This window comes from Apis dorsata, unplaced genomic scaffold, assembly GCF_000469605.1.
Source record: "Apis dorsata unplaced genomic scaffold, Apis dorsata 1.3 scaffold_85, whole genome shotgun sequence".
Lineage (NCBI taxonomy): Eukaryota > Metazoa > Arthropoda > Insecta > Hymenoptera > Apidae > Apis > Apis dorsata.
The window spans coordinates 453,575-469,024 of NW_006263383.1; the positions used below are offsets into that span (position 1 = coordinate 453,575).

The following is a 15,450-nucleotide window of genomic DNA, read 5'->3' on the forward strand; positions in this document are numbered from 1 at the left end:
ATATATATATATTATAACAGATTCTAAAATAAAAAAAAGCAAAGAAATCTGATTTCATAATTTATATAATATAATATAAATATAAATATAATAAGAGATGTCATTATAAAATTTTAATCTAGAATAAATAAGTTCAAAATAATTATCATTATTCAATTGAATTATGTAGATTCGAATATAATAGAAAAATTCAAGATCATATTTCAAGATTAGGTTAAAGTTCGAAGTTTAAAATTTGCGAGTTTAAATTTAACATTAAAGAAAAATTATATATTCAAGAGATAAATTTAACAAAACACCTGGATTATTTGTAATCTTTCTTTTCTTTTTTATATTAAGGGCTACCGCTTTCTAACATTTCATTTACGTTGAAATTTTATACCAGTTATTACTGTTGCGATATCTATTTCCTATTGAAATCGATTCTTGAACAGCATGGCGACGCTGTCAAGTGAAAAATAACCACGCAACAAAAGGGAATCTGAGTATCAAGCATTTAATTTTTCAATAAAAAAAATACAATTTGTCACAGTGAAAGTGGTGAAAGTAAAATAGATAAATGGACCAAAACGATTTGCGACGATATTATCTAGTTGTTATTGCGTTTAATAAGATGAAAAAAAAAAAATGAAAAAGTAAATGAAAACATTTTTTTTGAAATATTTATAAAAACCATGTCATCATTAATTTCATTTTTAATTTAGATTAAATTAAAATAAAAAAGAGATTACATTTTTCCAATTTTGAATATTTTATTCTAATTTTTTTTTAAGAAATTTATTTTATTACTAAAACAAAATAACAGTCGGAAGAGTTCGAAAACTATTTTTTTTATTTTTTTGAAATATGTTTATTTTTACAAATATATATTGAATCATATATCAAAACAGATCAAGCATAACTTTCGAATGATTTATTTCGAGCTATAATAATAGATACAAGAAAAATTTTAAAAATTAACAATCGGAATGCAATAATTTTGAAAAAATATTTTTTTTTTTTTCGAGCTCTCACTTCTCTTTCTCTTTCGCTCGATATTCTTTCTTACGTTCTACAAAAAAGTAAATAAGTTAAAATAAATATAGATATCATCGAAAAATTAATACTTTTGTCAAATAACGACAAGTTTAATCTCAAATCTTTTGTAATTATAAAATATGTATATCGTAATAAAATGTTTAAAAATGTTCCCAAATAGATTTGCCAAACAAATAAACGCAATAGATTTGTGCGTATTACTTGCAATGGACTAATACGAACTTCCTCCTCTAAATGCAGTTGACTCGTGCTGCAAAATACAGTCACAATCGAATGGAAGTAATTGTATGTAGGTATACGAGTAAACTCCATTTGAATTCCATTCGACAAAGCCTTTTGTCACTAACGAGATCGATGAAGTGACACACCAACATGATCAACGTAAATATCACTTACGTTGATTACCAAGCGCGTATCAACTGATTAGAACCACGTTACGATAAGTAGAGTTGAACGAAAAGAGTATACTTTTTCATCCTTTGAGAATATGATTAAATTATTGAAAAAATTCAAAACAAGAATTTTTGTTTTTTACAATCAAAATTTTCATAGTTAATAAATTTTAATTTTAATAATTATTTTAAAATGTAAAATTGTAATTATTTTTGACTTGACTTTCCTAAGTCTCTCTTAGGTATGGTTAGGTATAGAAGGTTAATCATTATACGGTCTATTTCACGGACAAAGAGAAACGATTTTTAAGAAACGAAAGTCAAATACTTTCATCAATGGCTTATTGCACAAATATATAAATATATATAAATATATAATAAATATATATATATATATATATATATTTGTGAAATTTGAATTTTTATATCATAAGTAATTTTTGATTATTTTTTTTGCTATATAAAAAGTATATTTATATCTATATTTATATATTCTATTGAATATAATAATTGCATAAACATATATCTACGTACAATAAAAAATTAAGCAACTAAAAAAGTCATCTTTTTTAAATAATGAAATTATTAAATTTAATTTTTAATTAAATTACTAATTATTCTGTTATTATGATTGTCATTATTATTATATATTATAGACTAATTATTCTGTCTATAAAAATATAATATTTTTTTTAATTAAATATTTATATAAAATAATGAATACAATACAAAAAATTTTTATTTAAATTACAAAATATCATATAATATTTGCAAGCCATCAACATATCTTTAAATTTTAATTTACTTTTTTATTTCAATTTATGATTATGATATTATTTCTTCATACATCTGTATAATGATCAAGTGTAACTTGTGAAAATATTAAAAATAATTCATTGGAGAACTGAGTGCGTTCAGCAGCTTGTTAGAACGAAACATGAAAAACATTGATACCAATGCAGTTGGAACAATGATTGTAAACCGTTGTAGAGCATAGGGGATTACGACAAACGTATTGGAATGTATGTCACGCATATAGAACGCATAATCTTTATCGAGAGCACGAACGTATGTATTCGTAGCCTTGATTTAACCTTCCATTTATGTTCATGTATTTTTATCACCTGTTTTCTCACAAGATTGTTCGCTTTCATTGCAAACGGTTAGAATCGTATATAAATAAGTAAATATCACCGAGTAAAATTTATATAAAAAAAAGATAACCAAATGATAAATAAATTTTTTAATTATAAAAATAATATGAATGAATAAATCTCAATTAATTACTCGATTTCGGATGCAATAATCTAGATTAAAAATAAATCGAAATTTGATTTTTATGAAATTCATGAAATTGAAATCTGAAATTTTGTAATGTCTCGAAAATCTCAAAATTCAGAATTTGATATTTGTTAAAAGAAAAAAAATAAACTTTTTTTTTCATAACAAAAATCTTATAATTTCTATTTGTAAAATCATTTATAGTTAACCTATAGTTATAGTAACAATAATATAGTATAATATAGTAACAATATATCTTTTAATTTACAAAAAATGGAATTATTTTTTATGTTTCTATATATTGAATTATTAAAATCATCGATTAAAATGTAAACTCTAAATATAAATTTAAATTATCAATATGTTAATTATTTATCATTAAATATCATTTAATAATATATCATTAAATATTTATTTTATAAGAAAAATGAAGAAAAATATTCGAGAAAAATTTTATTATAAGCCAATAAAAAATTATATTAAGTGCTCGTTATCTAAATTTTCAAGCCATTCAAATTTTTTATTTTTTATTTTTATTTTAAAATTCAAAATTTTTTTTGTTTCAAAAATTTCAAAAAGTTTTTAATAAAAGATAAAAAAATGGCATCAAACGATCCTATTGGTTAAAATATTTTGTATGTTGTAAAAACGGAACCCAGGACAGTGAACTTCCGGTAAGAGAAACCCTAATCAATAATCATTTGACAAAACTTACTTCCCTCCCTTGACTTTAATTAAATCTTGAATAATTGAGGAATCAAATATTTTTCAATTAATCGCCGAAAAAAAGATTTTCTATCTCGAAATTACTATCGGGAAATTATAATAGAAACAATAATAAGTAATTATCTTTCTTCTTTGCATTACTCATTGAAATTATCTACAACGATTTATTAATTTCGTTTATATTTAATTGTGCATGAAACGAGGTCAACGTCGGATTACTTAGTCATAACAGATGTTACGCGATCGCGAGATCGCAAGAGAGATGATTAAGCACGATATTTAATATGATACTTATCCACAATGTGGTCGATCCATTATTTACACTAATATAAAAGAGTATGCAAGACGATCCAATCAAATATAATCAGGAGGACGATCCACGAAAGGAAGACTTAATGACAATATAAAATGGAGCACGTGGGTGTTCGCCTCGGATACTGCGCCTTCTTCGAAATTTCTCCTTAATGAACTCGATTTTTCTCCAATATTTTTATTATGTTATATCTTCTTCAAACTTATATGAAATGTTTCTTTAATCAATCATATTTCAAATAAAAATGTAATTTTCGATAAATTTTATCAATATTCCATTATATTATATTGATTAAATTACATTAATAATTAATATATATAAATATTAAATTATTTATGGTAAGACAAATAGAATATATCGTTAAATACCAATGAAATATCGATAACTTATCGATAATCGATATTTAAATCTTTAATTTTCAAATTTTTATCATTTTAAAGATCTTTAAATATGAAAGATCTATATTTCAAAAAAATGAAAGTCACCAACTATCGCGGCAAAATGTGTTTCCGATCAATTCCACGGAGGTAGGTAGCGGCATGTGGCGAAGGTATAGATTTACCGAAGGAAGCAGCTTAAAAGACCATCTATTGTGGGTATTCGTAACGTGCATTGCACCGATCGTCGAGGAACACGATATAGGATTATGTCGTGTTACAGACATATTGAACGCGATATACGTCGCAGAAACCGGATACGTGCGGGCGCGTGTACGCATCTTCGTGTCGCTTCGTGAATATACGCTCTTACTTTGCGTAGTTGCCTTGTGCTACCAATGACGAAAAAAGTACCGCGTCAGACACACATGTGCTTTCCTATGCGCATATAGCAGTTGCACACGACCACAAAACTAGCTTGAATCCTTCTTTCCTTCTTTTCTTCTTTCTTTTTACGCTTTCTCCTTCTTTTTATTTTTTCCACTATTCGCCACGTGTCTCCACCCTTGAACGTGTTCCTTCTATCGATATTCTTTCAACTTTTGATTTACATCTTTTTTTGGTTGTAATTTCAGAAAAATATTTTAATTTATTTGTGATAAATAATTCTCGAGTAATGCGTGCCTCTAAATTTTTTTACAACGCATTATCAAATAACCGTACTTCCTTATCTTTCTGTATTTAAAACAACAGATAAGAAATAATTTATAATTTCATAAGGATCTATTTTTATAAATATCAAATATTTCTCAAACATTTTGTGATTCTGATAACTTAATTCTTAAATTTATTTTAGTTTCAAATAAACAACTAACCTTTAAAAATAAAAATCACTGAAAGCTGTGTCTGAATTTTTATTTCCTTGAATATTTCCGAAAATTCGTTTTTTATATCAAATGATAAAAACTCAAAGCAAAAGTGAAATTGACATTTATTGTTTCTTCTTTAAATAAGTTGTATCTTTTGTTTGGGAAAAAAATATTGAAGAAAAATAAATTTTATATTTTAAAAATATCTAGACATTTAATAATTTTAAGAAAATTAAAGTAATAAAAATTTAATATTAATTATTTGATTATTGTTTAAAAAACATGCTATTTTCATATAAAATTATTATTATTATTATAATTTCTTAATTTAAATTTGTTACGTGTCCAAATATTTTTATAAAATTCACATTTTTCTTTTAATATTTTTTTTTAATATTTAAACAATGGTTTGTAATAAGACAAATATTATTTATTTTTAGCATCTATACATAATATATTTCAATATATTGAAAAATACTTTATGTACATCTATAATAAATATAGAATATTAAATTTAATTTAAATTTATAATCAAAAGTTAACTAGGATGAATTTTTGTAATTTCTTGTATAAATAAAATGTAATTGCACAGATTTATATATTTTATTATATCAAAAGATTTATATATTTTATATATATTTTATATATCAAAAGATTTATATATTTTATATATATTATATATATTATATATATTTTAATATCATAATATCATAATATCAAAGGTTTCTTATTTTGAACATGATGAAAAACGTTAATCTAAAAAATTAATTCGAATAAAACGTTGAATTTTCCGAGTAGTGAAAAATATGATGAAAGATATAATTCATAAATTAATCTAATAATTCAAAATTTATTTAATAATTCTATTATGCTATCATTGTATAAATGTCACAATATATATAAAAATACAGAATATACATGCGACAAATATAAAAAATCAGAAAGAATATATTAAATTCAATATCAAAAAAATTCACAAAAAAAAAATGAGAAACACATACACAAAAAAAAAATAAATCAATAATTTTTTTAAAAAATTAAATAAAATTAAATTAATATACATTAATGTAAACGATACGATTTTTTTGGACTAATCATGTTTATCGATTAAATTCTTCAAATCTTCTAATTAAATCGATATAAATAGAACAATGTGATATGATCGAAAGAACAATTACAATTTCGATTAAAATTCTACGAGAATGATTATTTAAAATTATTCCTTTCGAATCTATGATATATATACATATAATCATAGCCAATTGAAATAAAACGAATGTTTTTTCACTAGTAAAACAGTAGCACATTGATGTAGAGGGTTCCACTGTCGCTTAATTGTTCCCTATAGCCTTGAAAAGAGCGTGCGCTGCCTGATCGAGAGAAGAGTGGATTGCTTGCAATCTTGCTTTTCTATCTTCACTAAGAGGATTGTTCACATTTTGCAGTTCTTTGTGTTGATAATTTTGACTTGTTTCATGGGAGTATTCACTCGTCACGCCTTCTCCACTACTTCGTTCCAATCGAGGACCGTATAACGACCCTGTCATTGATTGTCGCTGTGAAACCACTTGAAACAAACTATACTACTACGTCATTTGTGTATATGCTAACTAATCTTTTTATTTTGACAAGAGTTTCGAGAATTTTCAAGAATCAAATCACAAAAAAATAATATTAATAAATCAAGTTACCATTATTATTATCTTGATATATCATAAATATGTAAATCATAATATATAATTTCTCTTTACGAAATAAATTCCTCATGATTTTTAATTATCTCATATACATTATATATTATCAATTAAAAATTTAAAATCATTTTTGCAATTGATTATTTTGAAATTGATTTATTTTTTTTGTTATTTTATTATTAATTTCATTATTAATTAATGATCAATGCCATAAATATCAATAATATTCTATTTAATAGCTACATCGAAAAATAAGAAAAAAAACCAAAAGAGATTTTGAGGTTATAAATTTAATTTTTTATTTAATTCTTGAATTCATAAAATATGTTAGTGATTTCAAATTTTTAATCTATGTAAATACTTTTGCTGTTTAAGCGAAAGAATTAATTTTTACTATGATTTTGTTGATATTTATCTTTAAGTTGAAAGACTTGTATAAACATTTATTCTACAATGTTACATACATTAGAAATTTAGTTTTTTCATTGACTTTTACTGTTAAGAACATATAGTATCTTATTGCTCGAATAAGAAATGTAAATAATGTTGATTATACAATAATTTATTGATTTTTTCGAATAGATTGTAATTGTAATTTGCACTAAATTTAATATTAACAAGATGTAACCAAGATTAAATGGCTAATAACAGTTTAATATGATATTTGATAAGACGAAAAAATAATTAGATGATTAATATTTGTTAATACAACTATTTGTTTATTACAGACAGAATTATACATAAAAGAATATCATGAAAAAATTATTATAATATAGGAAAGAAATAAAGGAAAAGAAATAAAGAGAAGACATGATGTCTTGACTATCTAATTATAATTGCACACATAAGATAAAACAATTTGCTGAAATTATTAAAAAAAATAAGAAATATTGATTTTAATGACTTTCGTATTACAACATATATACTATTTTCACGATTTAACAAAATTATTGGAATGTAATATATTGCGGCTGAATAATATAAACAATGTATAAAAACAGGAACAAAATACCTTCTTATAAAAATAAAATAAAAAATAAAAAATTATTGCGTTCATTATATATCTACAATATACTAACTATAAAATATGATTCGTAAAATTTCAATGAAAACTCACTCCATTATAAAAGAAAAAAAATATGGAAGTTTATTAAAGATGATTAATTCTTGAGCAATTAATCTTGAAAATATTAGAGAATATTATTAGAGAATAATTATTTTTAAAAAATTTTTTTATTTTTTTTTTAAATTACAAGAATCATTTTTTGTGTAATTTTTTTTAACATATATAATTTTGATAGAAAAACTTTTAAAATATATCATGCCACATTATAAATGACCCAGGATCGGCCACCTATATAGTTATCACTGTTATAAATCACTTTTTATATAATTTTTTAACATGATTTCATTAAAAAACTACTTGTGAAATACATTGTGATATGGATCGAAGATTAAATGCAAAAAAAAAAAAAAAATAAAATATAATTCGATAATTTGCTCTAACATAATAATAATAAATAAAATGAAAAATACAGAAAAATTTTAGCGTAATAGATTAAATTTGCACAAACAGCCGACATTCAATATAAAATTATTCGCAAAATCAATTATGCTGGTAAAATTTAAAAATATAACTAACTTTGATAACCTTTCAATCTGTCATTTCAAAATTATTTCAATTATCATCCAATACGAGCATAGAAAATTGTATATTGCATATGTTTTTTTTTTCTTTCTTTCTATTCTTTATAATCTGGATCTAGAAAATTTATCTTTTCTTCTACGATATATCATTTAATAAAACAATAAATGATTATATTCTTCTTCGACATAACCTAGGCCTAGAAAACTTATCTTTTCTTCTACGATAGATCATTTAATCAAACAGTAAATGATTATATTTGTTAATTATTATTATATTATTGCAATTTATAAATGCGATTTTAATTTGCACATAATATATATTCATAAAGTATATATATTTATTGTTATTATATTAAATATTTTACGACAAATTCCAAATATTTCTTGAACGTGCATATACATATCAAGAAAGATTAATAAAAAAATTATTGTCGAAGTCGATGAAATGATTCTAAATAATATAAGCAGAAAAAAATAAATATTTCAAATATTGCATTGTATTGTTTCATATTGTTTTTAAACGCGCTTCTATTGGTACGAGAAAATATTTAAATTAATTATTTCCTTTTATATTTCGAACGATATTGTATAATTATGTAATCTCATTAATGACATATATAAATCTCATTTAATAGGGATAGTATTTATTATAAAATATACAAACACGACAAAATAAAATAGTTCTAAATAAAAAAAAAAGAGAAATCGATTTAAAAATAAACATTAAAAATTAAAAAAATAAAATTATTTTTTAATAATAATAAAAATTTTTAATTTGAAAATTGTTAGATTTTTAATGGATTAAAATTTGATTAGTTATTAAAATTAAATAATAGAAAGAACGAAAATGAGGAAAGTTTCTTTAAAAGGAACAGTCATGTTTAATGAAATTGCGTAGTAATACACGTAAAAAGAAATATATGTTTGTTTTCTAATACCTTCAACGAAAAAATTTTTTTCTTTTTTTTCGATTTTTTCTCTTATCTGATTTTAGTCTAAGCATCTTTCTCAGCTACAAAATTGATATATTTTAATTATGCATATCTACAAAAAACATTCTTTCTTAAGAGTGAGCTAAGAAAGAGAAAGAATAGATGCAACAAGTTAAAAAAACTTAACACTCACTTAAGTTGTCCGCAAAACTTGAACCAAGATGCCCGAGTACGTAGAAAGTCAGCAACAGGATGTACAGCCATCGTTGAGGAGCTTCGTCACAGCCACGGTTAAAGCACCACGGTTCACACGCCATATTTACGAAGCAGCTAAATTCTCTTGCGCTACGAATATAAATCCGTGCGCTTCGTATAAATCCGTGTCTGCCTTTCGCGACCAACGATGACGAAGGGATGAACAAAAAGAGGGGATATGGAAAATGACAGAGATGAAAGGAAAAATGATAGACAAAGATAGCGATAAATAAAACGGCGAACGCTAAGGAAAGAAAAATATTTAAACGTTCGAGAAATTACAATTGACAATACGGCTTACGATTCGTCTTAGATAAAAATCCACTACGATTTTCACAAATGAGACTTAAATATGAAACCTATCCTAATCAAAAACAATTTTGTGTGGCACGATTATTTTAATATAAACACAGGATTTGTACGATAATTTGTGTTCCTTTCACGAACAAACGTGAACAGTATGCGAGAAGGCGAGACAGGCAACCGATACTTCTTTAAACCGGTATTGGATAGGCGAAAATAACGACGACAATTGCTTGCGGCGGGAACGGCATGTTGGCTCTTACTGGCTTACCGCTGCATTCTTCATTCGCTCTCCTGCCAATGTTTCCGTTACATTATCTAGATAATATAGAATCTAGAATCCAGATAATGGTAGAACCAATCATAGCATCGCTAATTCTCAAATTAAATATTTCAATATTTTTCTCCATATTTCAAGTGATAATATAACTGAGAAAACTCTATTTCTTTATCGATTTATTAAAATAATAATTAAATAATGATTTGTTATAAAACTAATGAAAAAAATATTTAATTTGGGCAATAGAAAAACGAATATATAAATAAAATAAATTTTTTTATGTCGATTCAATAAAATAAAAAATTAATTGAATTTTATTTCAGATCATTTTTTTTATCTTTTTTGTTATTTGATGATGTTTGATATATAAATTATAAAAATCATAATTTTAACTTCTAGGAATTCATAAGATTAAAACTTATAAAAAAATAAGGTTGCAACACTTATTTTACAGATAATTTATATCATTATAATTCTATTCTAACTAGAAAAGCGCATTATTAATATTTAATAAATCATAATAATATCATTTACATTTTCCAATTGTGTTACCATTTTTACCAACATTTGATAACGGCACAATATAAATAAAAATGACTATATACATGATCATTTAAATGGAATATTCATATTCAAACATAATTTAAAGAACAATAATAATATACAAAAAAATATTTATTATTTTAACCATAATCTAATGTTCATTTAGACAAAGCATGCAAAATATTGAGTAGATACAAAGATAAAAAACTACATTATTTATTTATAAGTTTTAATTTCACGAATTTCTAGTATTAAAATTATAATTTATATATAAAAGTTGAAAGAAAAATGATTCAGTAATATATAATTTAATCAATTAATTCTCTATTATATTAAATGTTTTGAAAAAATATTTAATATAAATTGTTATAAACACGTCGGCAATGAAGAATTCTGTATCTTCTAAAGATGCATTTTTTATTAAAATAAAATTTATTCTTTTTATCATTTTCATAATAATTATTCATCTTCTTTAAATTTTTTTATATTAGAAAAATAGGTACTTGATGAAGAAGAAAATTCAGAATATGTTTCATCAGAAATATAACTATCATAAGGAGAAATAGGAATAAGTTTCAATTTCATTTGACTTAAATTTGTATTTAATTTCAAACCACTGCTTATTATTTGATGCTGATTAAATATATCCTATATGAAGAGTTACAAGAAATAAAATTTAAATGTAAAAACATATTTTTTTGAAAAATAAAAAAATAAAAATTAAATAAATTATATATCATGTTTACCGTAACCATGATTTTATCTTGGAATGTTCTATGACAATGTGCATCATCTGAATCTTCTGGAAATTTTAAAGCTAAATTAACTTGTTTTATTTGTTCATGTTTTTTCTTCAACATATTTGATCTCTTTGTTGTTCTATAAATATAATCTAATTCATCCAATGCATTTAATGCTATAATTAGTTTAGAATTGCGAATTCTGGCATATTCATCTTTCTCTTCCATATCTTTTTGTTTATCCATAGACTGTAATATTCTCATTTGTCTTTCTTTTGTCATTTCAGTCCACATATAATAACGTTGAGTTATCAAAAAAATTGCTTGACCATCCATACCAAGAGGAGTAATACCACTTTGTTCAAAAAATTTAGCAATCTCTACCCATACTTGACCTAATTTCAATGCAAAATACATATTTATGGTAGACATTGTAATCTGTAAAAATATTAAATCATAAATTTTAAATATAAGTTGCATAATATAAAAATAAATATTTGTATAACTTACTTTATCTTCTAATGAAAGATTATTATTTAATATTTTATAATGCTCCTTGGCCATTAAATATCTTTCATTATCTCTTTCTATTATCTTGTAAATACTATATATTTTTGATCTAACTGAACCAATCATATCAATTATTGCTGGACTACTATCTTTAATTAATTTTGTGAAATAAGTATCAAATTGTTTTTGACTTATGTCAATCAATTCCTCATCTAAATAGAAAAACATGTTGTATTATAAATTAAAATTATCTTATTTGCCTTTGATAGTACCATTCACATTTTTTTTAATTTTAATTCTTATTTCTTCTTCTCTCCATATTTTTGCTAGCAAAGACATTAATCCTTTTTCTTTATTAATACCTCTCCATGTACATATAAATGGTCCACAAAAAAAATTATCACAAATGTCAGTAAAAAGAGCAAGAAATAAACAATGAGAACAATATGGAACAATTTCTATAATATCAAGGATAATGTATATTCCTCCATAATCAATAAATTTTTCAAGATTTTCAGGACACCATACTATACATTCCCAAATGTATGAACCTATTGCTAGCAAAAGACTAATAAAATTTTTTATGTAATAATACTTGAACTTTTCAATGTTTTTACTGTTATAAATACATATTACCGTTGATCTAGTTTAAATTCTTGATCTTTTTGATATAAGCAACGAAATAACAATTCCATACTTAATGTAACACTGTACTCTCCATAAATTTTTTGATAGAATATCTGTTTTTTTATAAGTTTTTCAATTGATAATAGTGTCAATGTTAAAATTCTTTGTTCTATCATTCTAATTTTGTCAAATTTCAAAATATATTGAATAAGTTCTATATATATAATACATAACAAATTAGTATGTAATTGAAAAATGATAAAATTTAATAATAAGTATAATATATAAGCAAAAAACTAACTAATTAATAAGAATATATATCCACATTGTCGAAAATATTCTAATATATATTTATCATTGTTCAGAATAATTATACAAATTGTTTTTATAGTAATCATTACTATTTTAATATCAAATTTTATGTCTAAACACCATTCTAGTATCATGCACAATCTATAAAATATTTAAATTTTATATTATATAAAACATAAATGTTTCTATTTTATTTACCTAATACCACCATTATAATCCACAAATTGTTTTGACATTTTTGGTACTAATATAGATAAAGCATTTATAGCATATATCCATATATCCCAAAATTGAGATGGATTCCATTTGATTTTTTTTTTTTTAATATTTGGATTAATAATTTGAAGTATAATTTGCATTAGTTTTTCTTTTTCTATTAACTATCGTTTTACATTAAATATTATAATAAAATATTAAAATATTTTTTATAATTTTTTATGTACATAAAACATATTAAAAATATAATTACGCAAGCATTAACTTCTGCTAAATTTATAATAATTAATAATATAATTTTTTCAAGATATAAATCTTCAATACTAGTGCCAAATGTTATTATTTCTGAAAATATTCTAACAGAATTAGTTTCAATTCCAATTAATATTTCAATAATAATATCAGCTATACCACTACCAACAAGATTCCAAGATGGTAAATTAATTGAAATCATAAGAATAATCATAGCAATTTCATTTCTAACTTTTGTATTAAAATATCTATATTTACTATAATATATTTGTCGTTTAAATGTATAACATAGACCCCTATATAACATAAATTTTATATATATAATATAATATAATATACATAAATTAATATATTTAAAAATATTACCATAAAGCACAATGAGTTGGTATTAAATTCTTTTTTAAATTAATTAATTTTTCATTAGAAAATGTAAGAGATTTCATCAAGCTCCATAATATGTTCATTATCAAAAGAATTGTTTCATCACTGTATTCATTTCCTTTTAATAACATATCAGGTGGACGCTTGCAATGTATTTGAGTTGCAAAAGGAAGATCCATTCTAATAAGTATGGTATTGAGTATATTAGCTTCTAGCATTTTATAGCCTTGTTTAAGATTATAAAATAAAAAATATAATCAATTCAAAGTTTCAAAAACTAAATTTTTCATTTAAAATATTAATTTTTTAGTACATACAACTTTCATAAGAGATAGATGATAATAAGAAAACTAGTTGTAAAATTTTTTCATACATCTTTAAATAAGAGGTACGTAATAATTCAGCTATAATTATTGGCAATTTAGATTTTTCCATTGCTTTACGGCAATGTTCCAATTTTACTGCAGCAATATTTTTTATTTCTGTTTTTAATAACAAAGAATGAAGAATTCTATGAATCTTTAATATTTGGTGTTCAGTTGGCAAGATTATAAGAAGATGTCCTAACAATGTAAAATACTGTTCCATTATATCATCAAGAATTAAACTATCAGATGATTTTTCTAACAAAGGTGGAATATTACAAAGTTCCAACATTCTATTAAGATGTAATTTATATTCTTCAACTGTTTTAACATTTTCAGCCAAAAATTTTAATACTTTTATTATCAATGGCAAATCTTTAATTTTCTAAAACTTTATAAGGAAATCTTATAGATAAATAAAAAGACATATTTTTATGTGAAGAAAAAATATATGAAGAAAATAATATTTTAAATATAATGAAAAAATAAAAATATATAAGTGTATACATAAACAAATGTAATTATATTCATTAAAGGATACATAACCATCATCTCCTACTTCATTAAGGAAATCAAATAAAAGTCTACATATACGAAGTACACTTGTATCTCTTGTTACAGGATCAGATATAAGTTCATCTAATTTTTGGAGAATTCGATGTGTGTCTAATTTTAATTGTCTATCAAAATCAAATACTTCTTTTGGTAATTTTTCAGTTTTAAAACAAAGATGGGTAACATATTTTGGACAATTAAATTCTTTCCAAACATCTTCAGGATTAATTTTAGAATCTTGTAATTCAGTTTTAGTTATCTCCATATGTTATCTTTTTATAAATAGAAAATATAAAATATAAAACTAAATATAAAAGTATTTGTGTATACTTATAAATTTTATATTACATTAAAAATAATATAGAAAAATTTCAAATAATATTAAAATGATTTAAATAAAATTTAAAAAATAATAATAATATTCTTACCTCTTTTTCAATTACTATATAAATTTTATAAAAAAATCAAATATTTCGATATTACCTCAGATAAAATCGCATTAAAAAGAATTAAAGAATTTACAATTGAATGTTTAAACCAATGTCTTTTGAAAACATCTAGATGGCGTTTTTGACGAATGACGCGCCGACTTAATATGCTTATTCGAATATTAACAAAAATATCTTGTCATTACATTTGATTTCATTAATATTTATATTATGTATTATAAAATATTAAAGAAAAATATCTACAAAAATAATACTAGATATAGATAGCTCTTACTAATTTAGAAAATATTTATATAAATTATAAAAATTGATTGTATCAAGATGTTCATATGTATATGTAATATTTAAATGTAGATGTATTTCACGCACGTGCAAGAGAGAGTTGCAACAGTC

General features: G+C 22.9%; 3 protein-coding genes across 8 annotated transcripts in view; all 3 read right to left on the minus strand.

The window, feature by feature from the left end:
* Positions 1-10,139, minus strand: part of LOC102681586 (plexin domain-containing protein 2) — a 29,020-nt gene extending 18,881 nt beyond the window's left edge. The window contains exons 1-2 of one of the 2 annotated variants that reach the window (XM_031508389.1): positions 9,888-10,139; positions 9,463-9,768 (exon numbers count right to left, since the gene is read on the minus strand). In XM_031508389.1, the coding sequence (XP_031364249.1) occupies positions 9,463-9,586 (124 nt within the window). In that variant the 5' untranslated portion in view covers positions 9,587-9,768; positions 9,888-10,139. Of the gene's footprint in view, positions 1-9,462; positions 9,769-9,886 lie in introns of both variants that reach the window. The other variant, XM_031508390.1, reaches the window with a different exon arrangement.
* A 919-nt stretch (positions 10,140-11,058) lies between these two features.
* Positions 11,059-13,233, minus strand: LOC102681275 (cilia- and flagella-associated protein 69-like). 2 transcript variants are annotated; one of them, XM_031508391.1, is made up of 7 exons: positions 13,038-13,233; positions 12,829-12,980; positions 12,537-12,741; positions 12,173-12,468; positions 11,901-12,112; positions 11,397-11,828; positions 11,059-11,298 (listed from the first exon to the last, which is right to left on the minus strand). In XM_031508391.1, exons 1-7 carry the CDS (start codon positions 13,196-13,198, stop codon positions 11,110-11,112), a joined length of 1,647 nt encoding a protein of 548 aa, XP_031364251.1. In that variant the 5' UTR covers positions 13,199-13,233; the 3' UTR covers positions 11,059-11,109. The 2 variants fall into 2 exon arrangements, with proteins under 2 accessions (XP_031364251.1, XP_031364252.1); XM_031508392.1 differs by lacking the exon at positions 12,829-12,980 and having other exon boundaries at positions 13,038-13,193.
* Positions 13,234-13,239: 6 nt separating this feature from the next.
* On the minus strand, positions 13,240-15,250 carry LOC102681149 (cilia- and flagella-associated protein 69-like). 4 transcript variants are annotated; one of them, XM_031508393.1, is made up of 5 exons: positions 15,037-15,250; positions 14,595-14,880; positions 14,006-14,438; positions 13,674-13,914; positions 13,240-13,603 (listed from the first exon to the last, which is right to left on the minus strand). In XM_031508393.1, exons 2-5 carry the CDS (start codon positions 14,871-14,873, stop codon positions 13,240-13,242), a joined length of 1,317 nt encoding a protein of 438 aa, XP_031364253.1. In that variant the 5' UTR covers positions 14,874-14,880; positions 15,037-15,250. The 4 variants fall into 4 exon arrangements, with proteins under 4 accessions (XP_031364253.1, XP_031364254.1, XP_031364255.1 ...); XM_031508394.1 differs by lacking the exon at positions 15,037-15,250 and having other exon boundaries at positions 14,006-14,444; positions 14,595-14,726; XM_031508395.1 differs by lacking the exon at positions 15,037-15,250 and having other exon boundaries at positions 14,006-14,458; positions 14,595-14,722.
* Between the last annotated feature and the right edge of the window lie 200 nt (positions 15,251-15,450).

Coding starts and splice junctions, on each gene's coding strand:
- LOC102681275 (XM_031508391.1), bottom strand. CDS start 13,198: ATGCAAATTATACTTCAAATTATTAATCCAAATATTAAAAAAAAAAAA. Junction 12,981..13,037: donor GATTATAATGGTGGTATTAG/GTAAATAAAATA, acceptor AATATTTTATAG/ATTGTGCATGATACTAGAAT. Junction 11,299..11,396: donor AAGATAAAATCATGGTTACG/GTAAACATGATA, acceptor CTCTTCATATAG/GATATATTTAATCAGCATCA.
- LOC102681149 (XM_031508393.1), bottom strand. CDS start 14,873: ATGGAGATAACTAAAACTGAATTACAAGATTCTAAAATTAATCCTGAA. Junction 13,915..14,005: donor ATCTATCTCTTATGAAAGTT/GTATGTACTAAA, acceptor ATCTTAAACAAG/GCTATAAAATGCTAGAAGCT. Junction 13,604..13,673: donor CCAACTCATTGTGCTTTATG/GTAATATTTTTA, acceptor TATGTTATATAG/GGGTCTATGTTATACATTTA.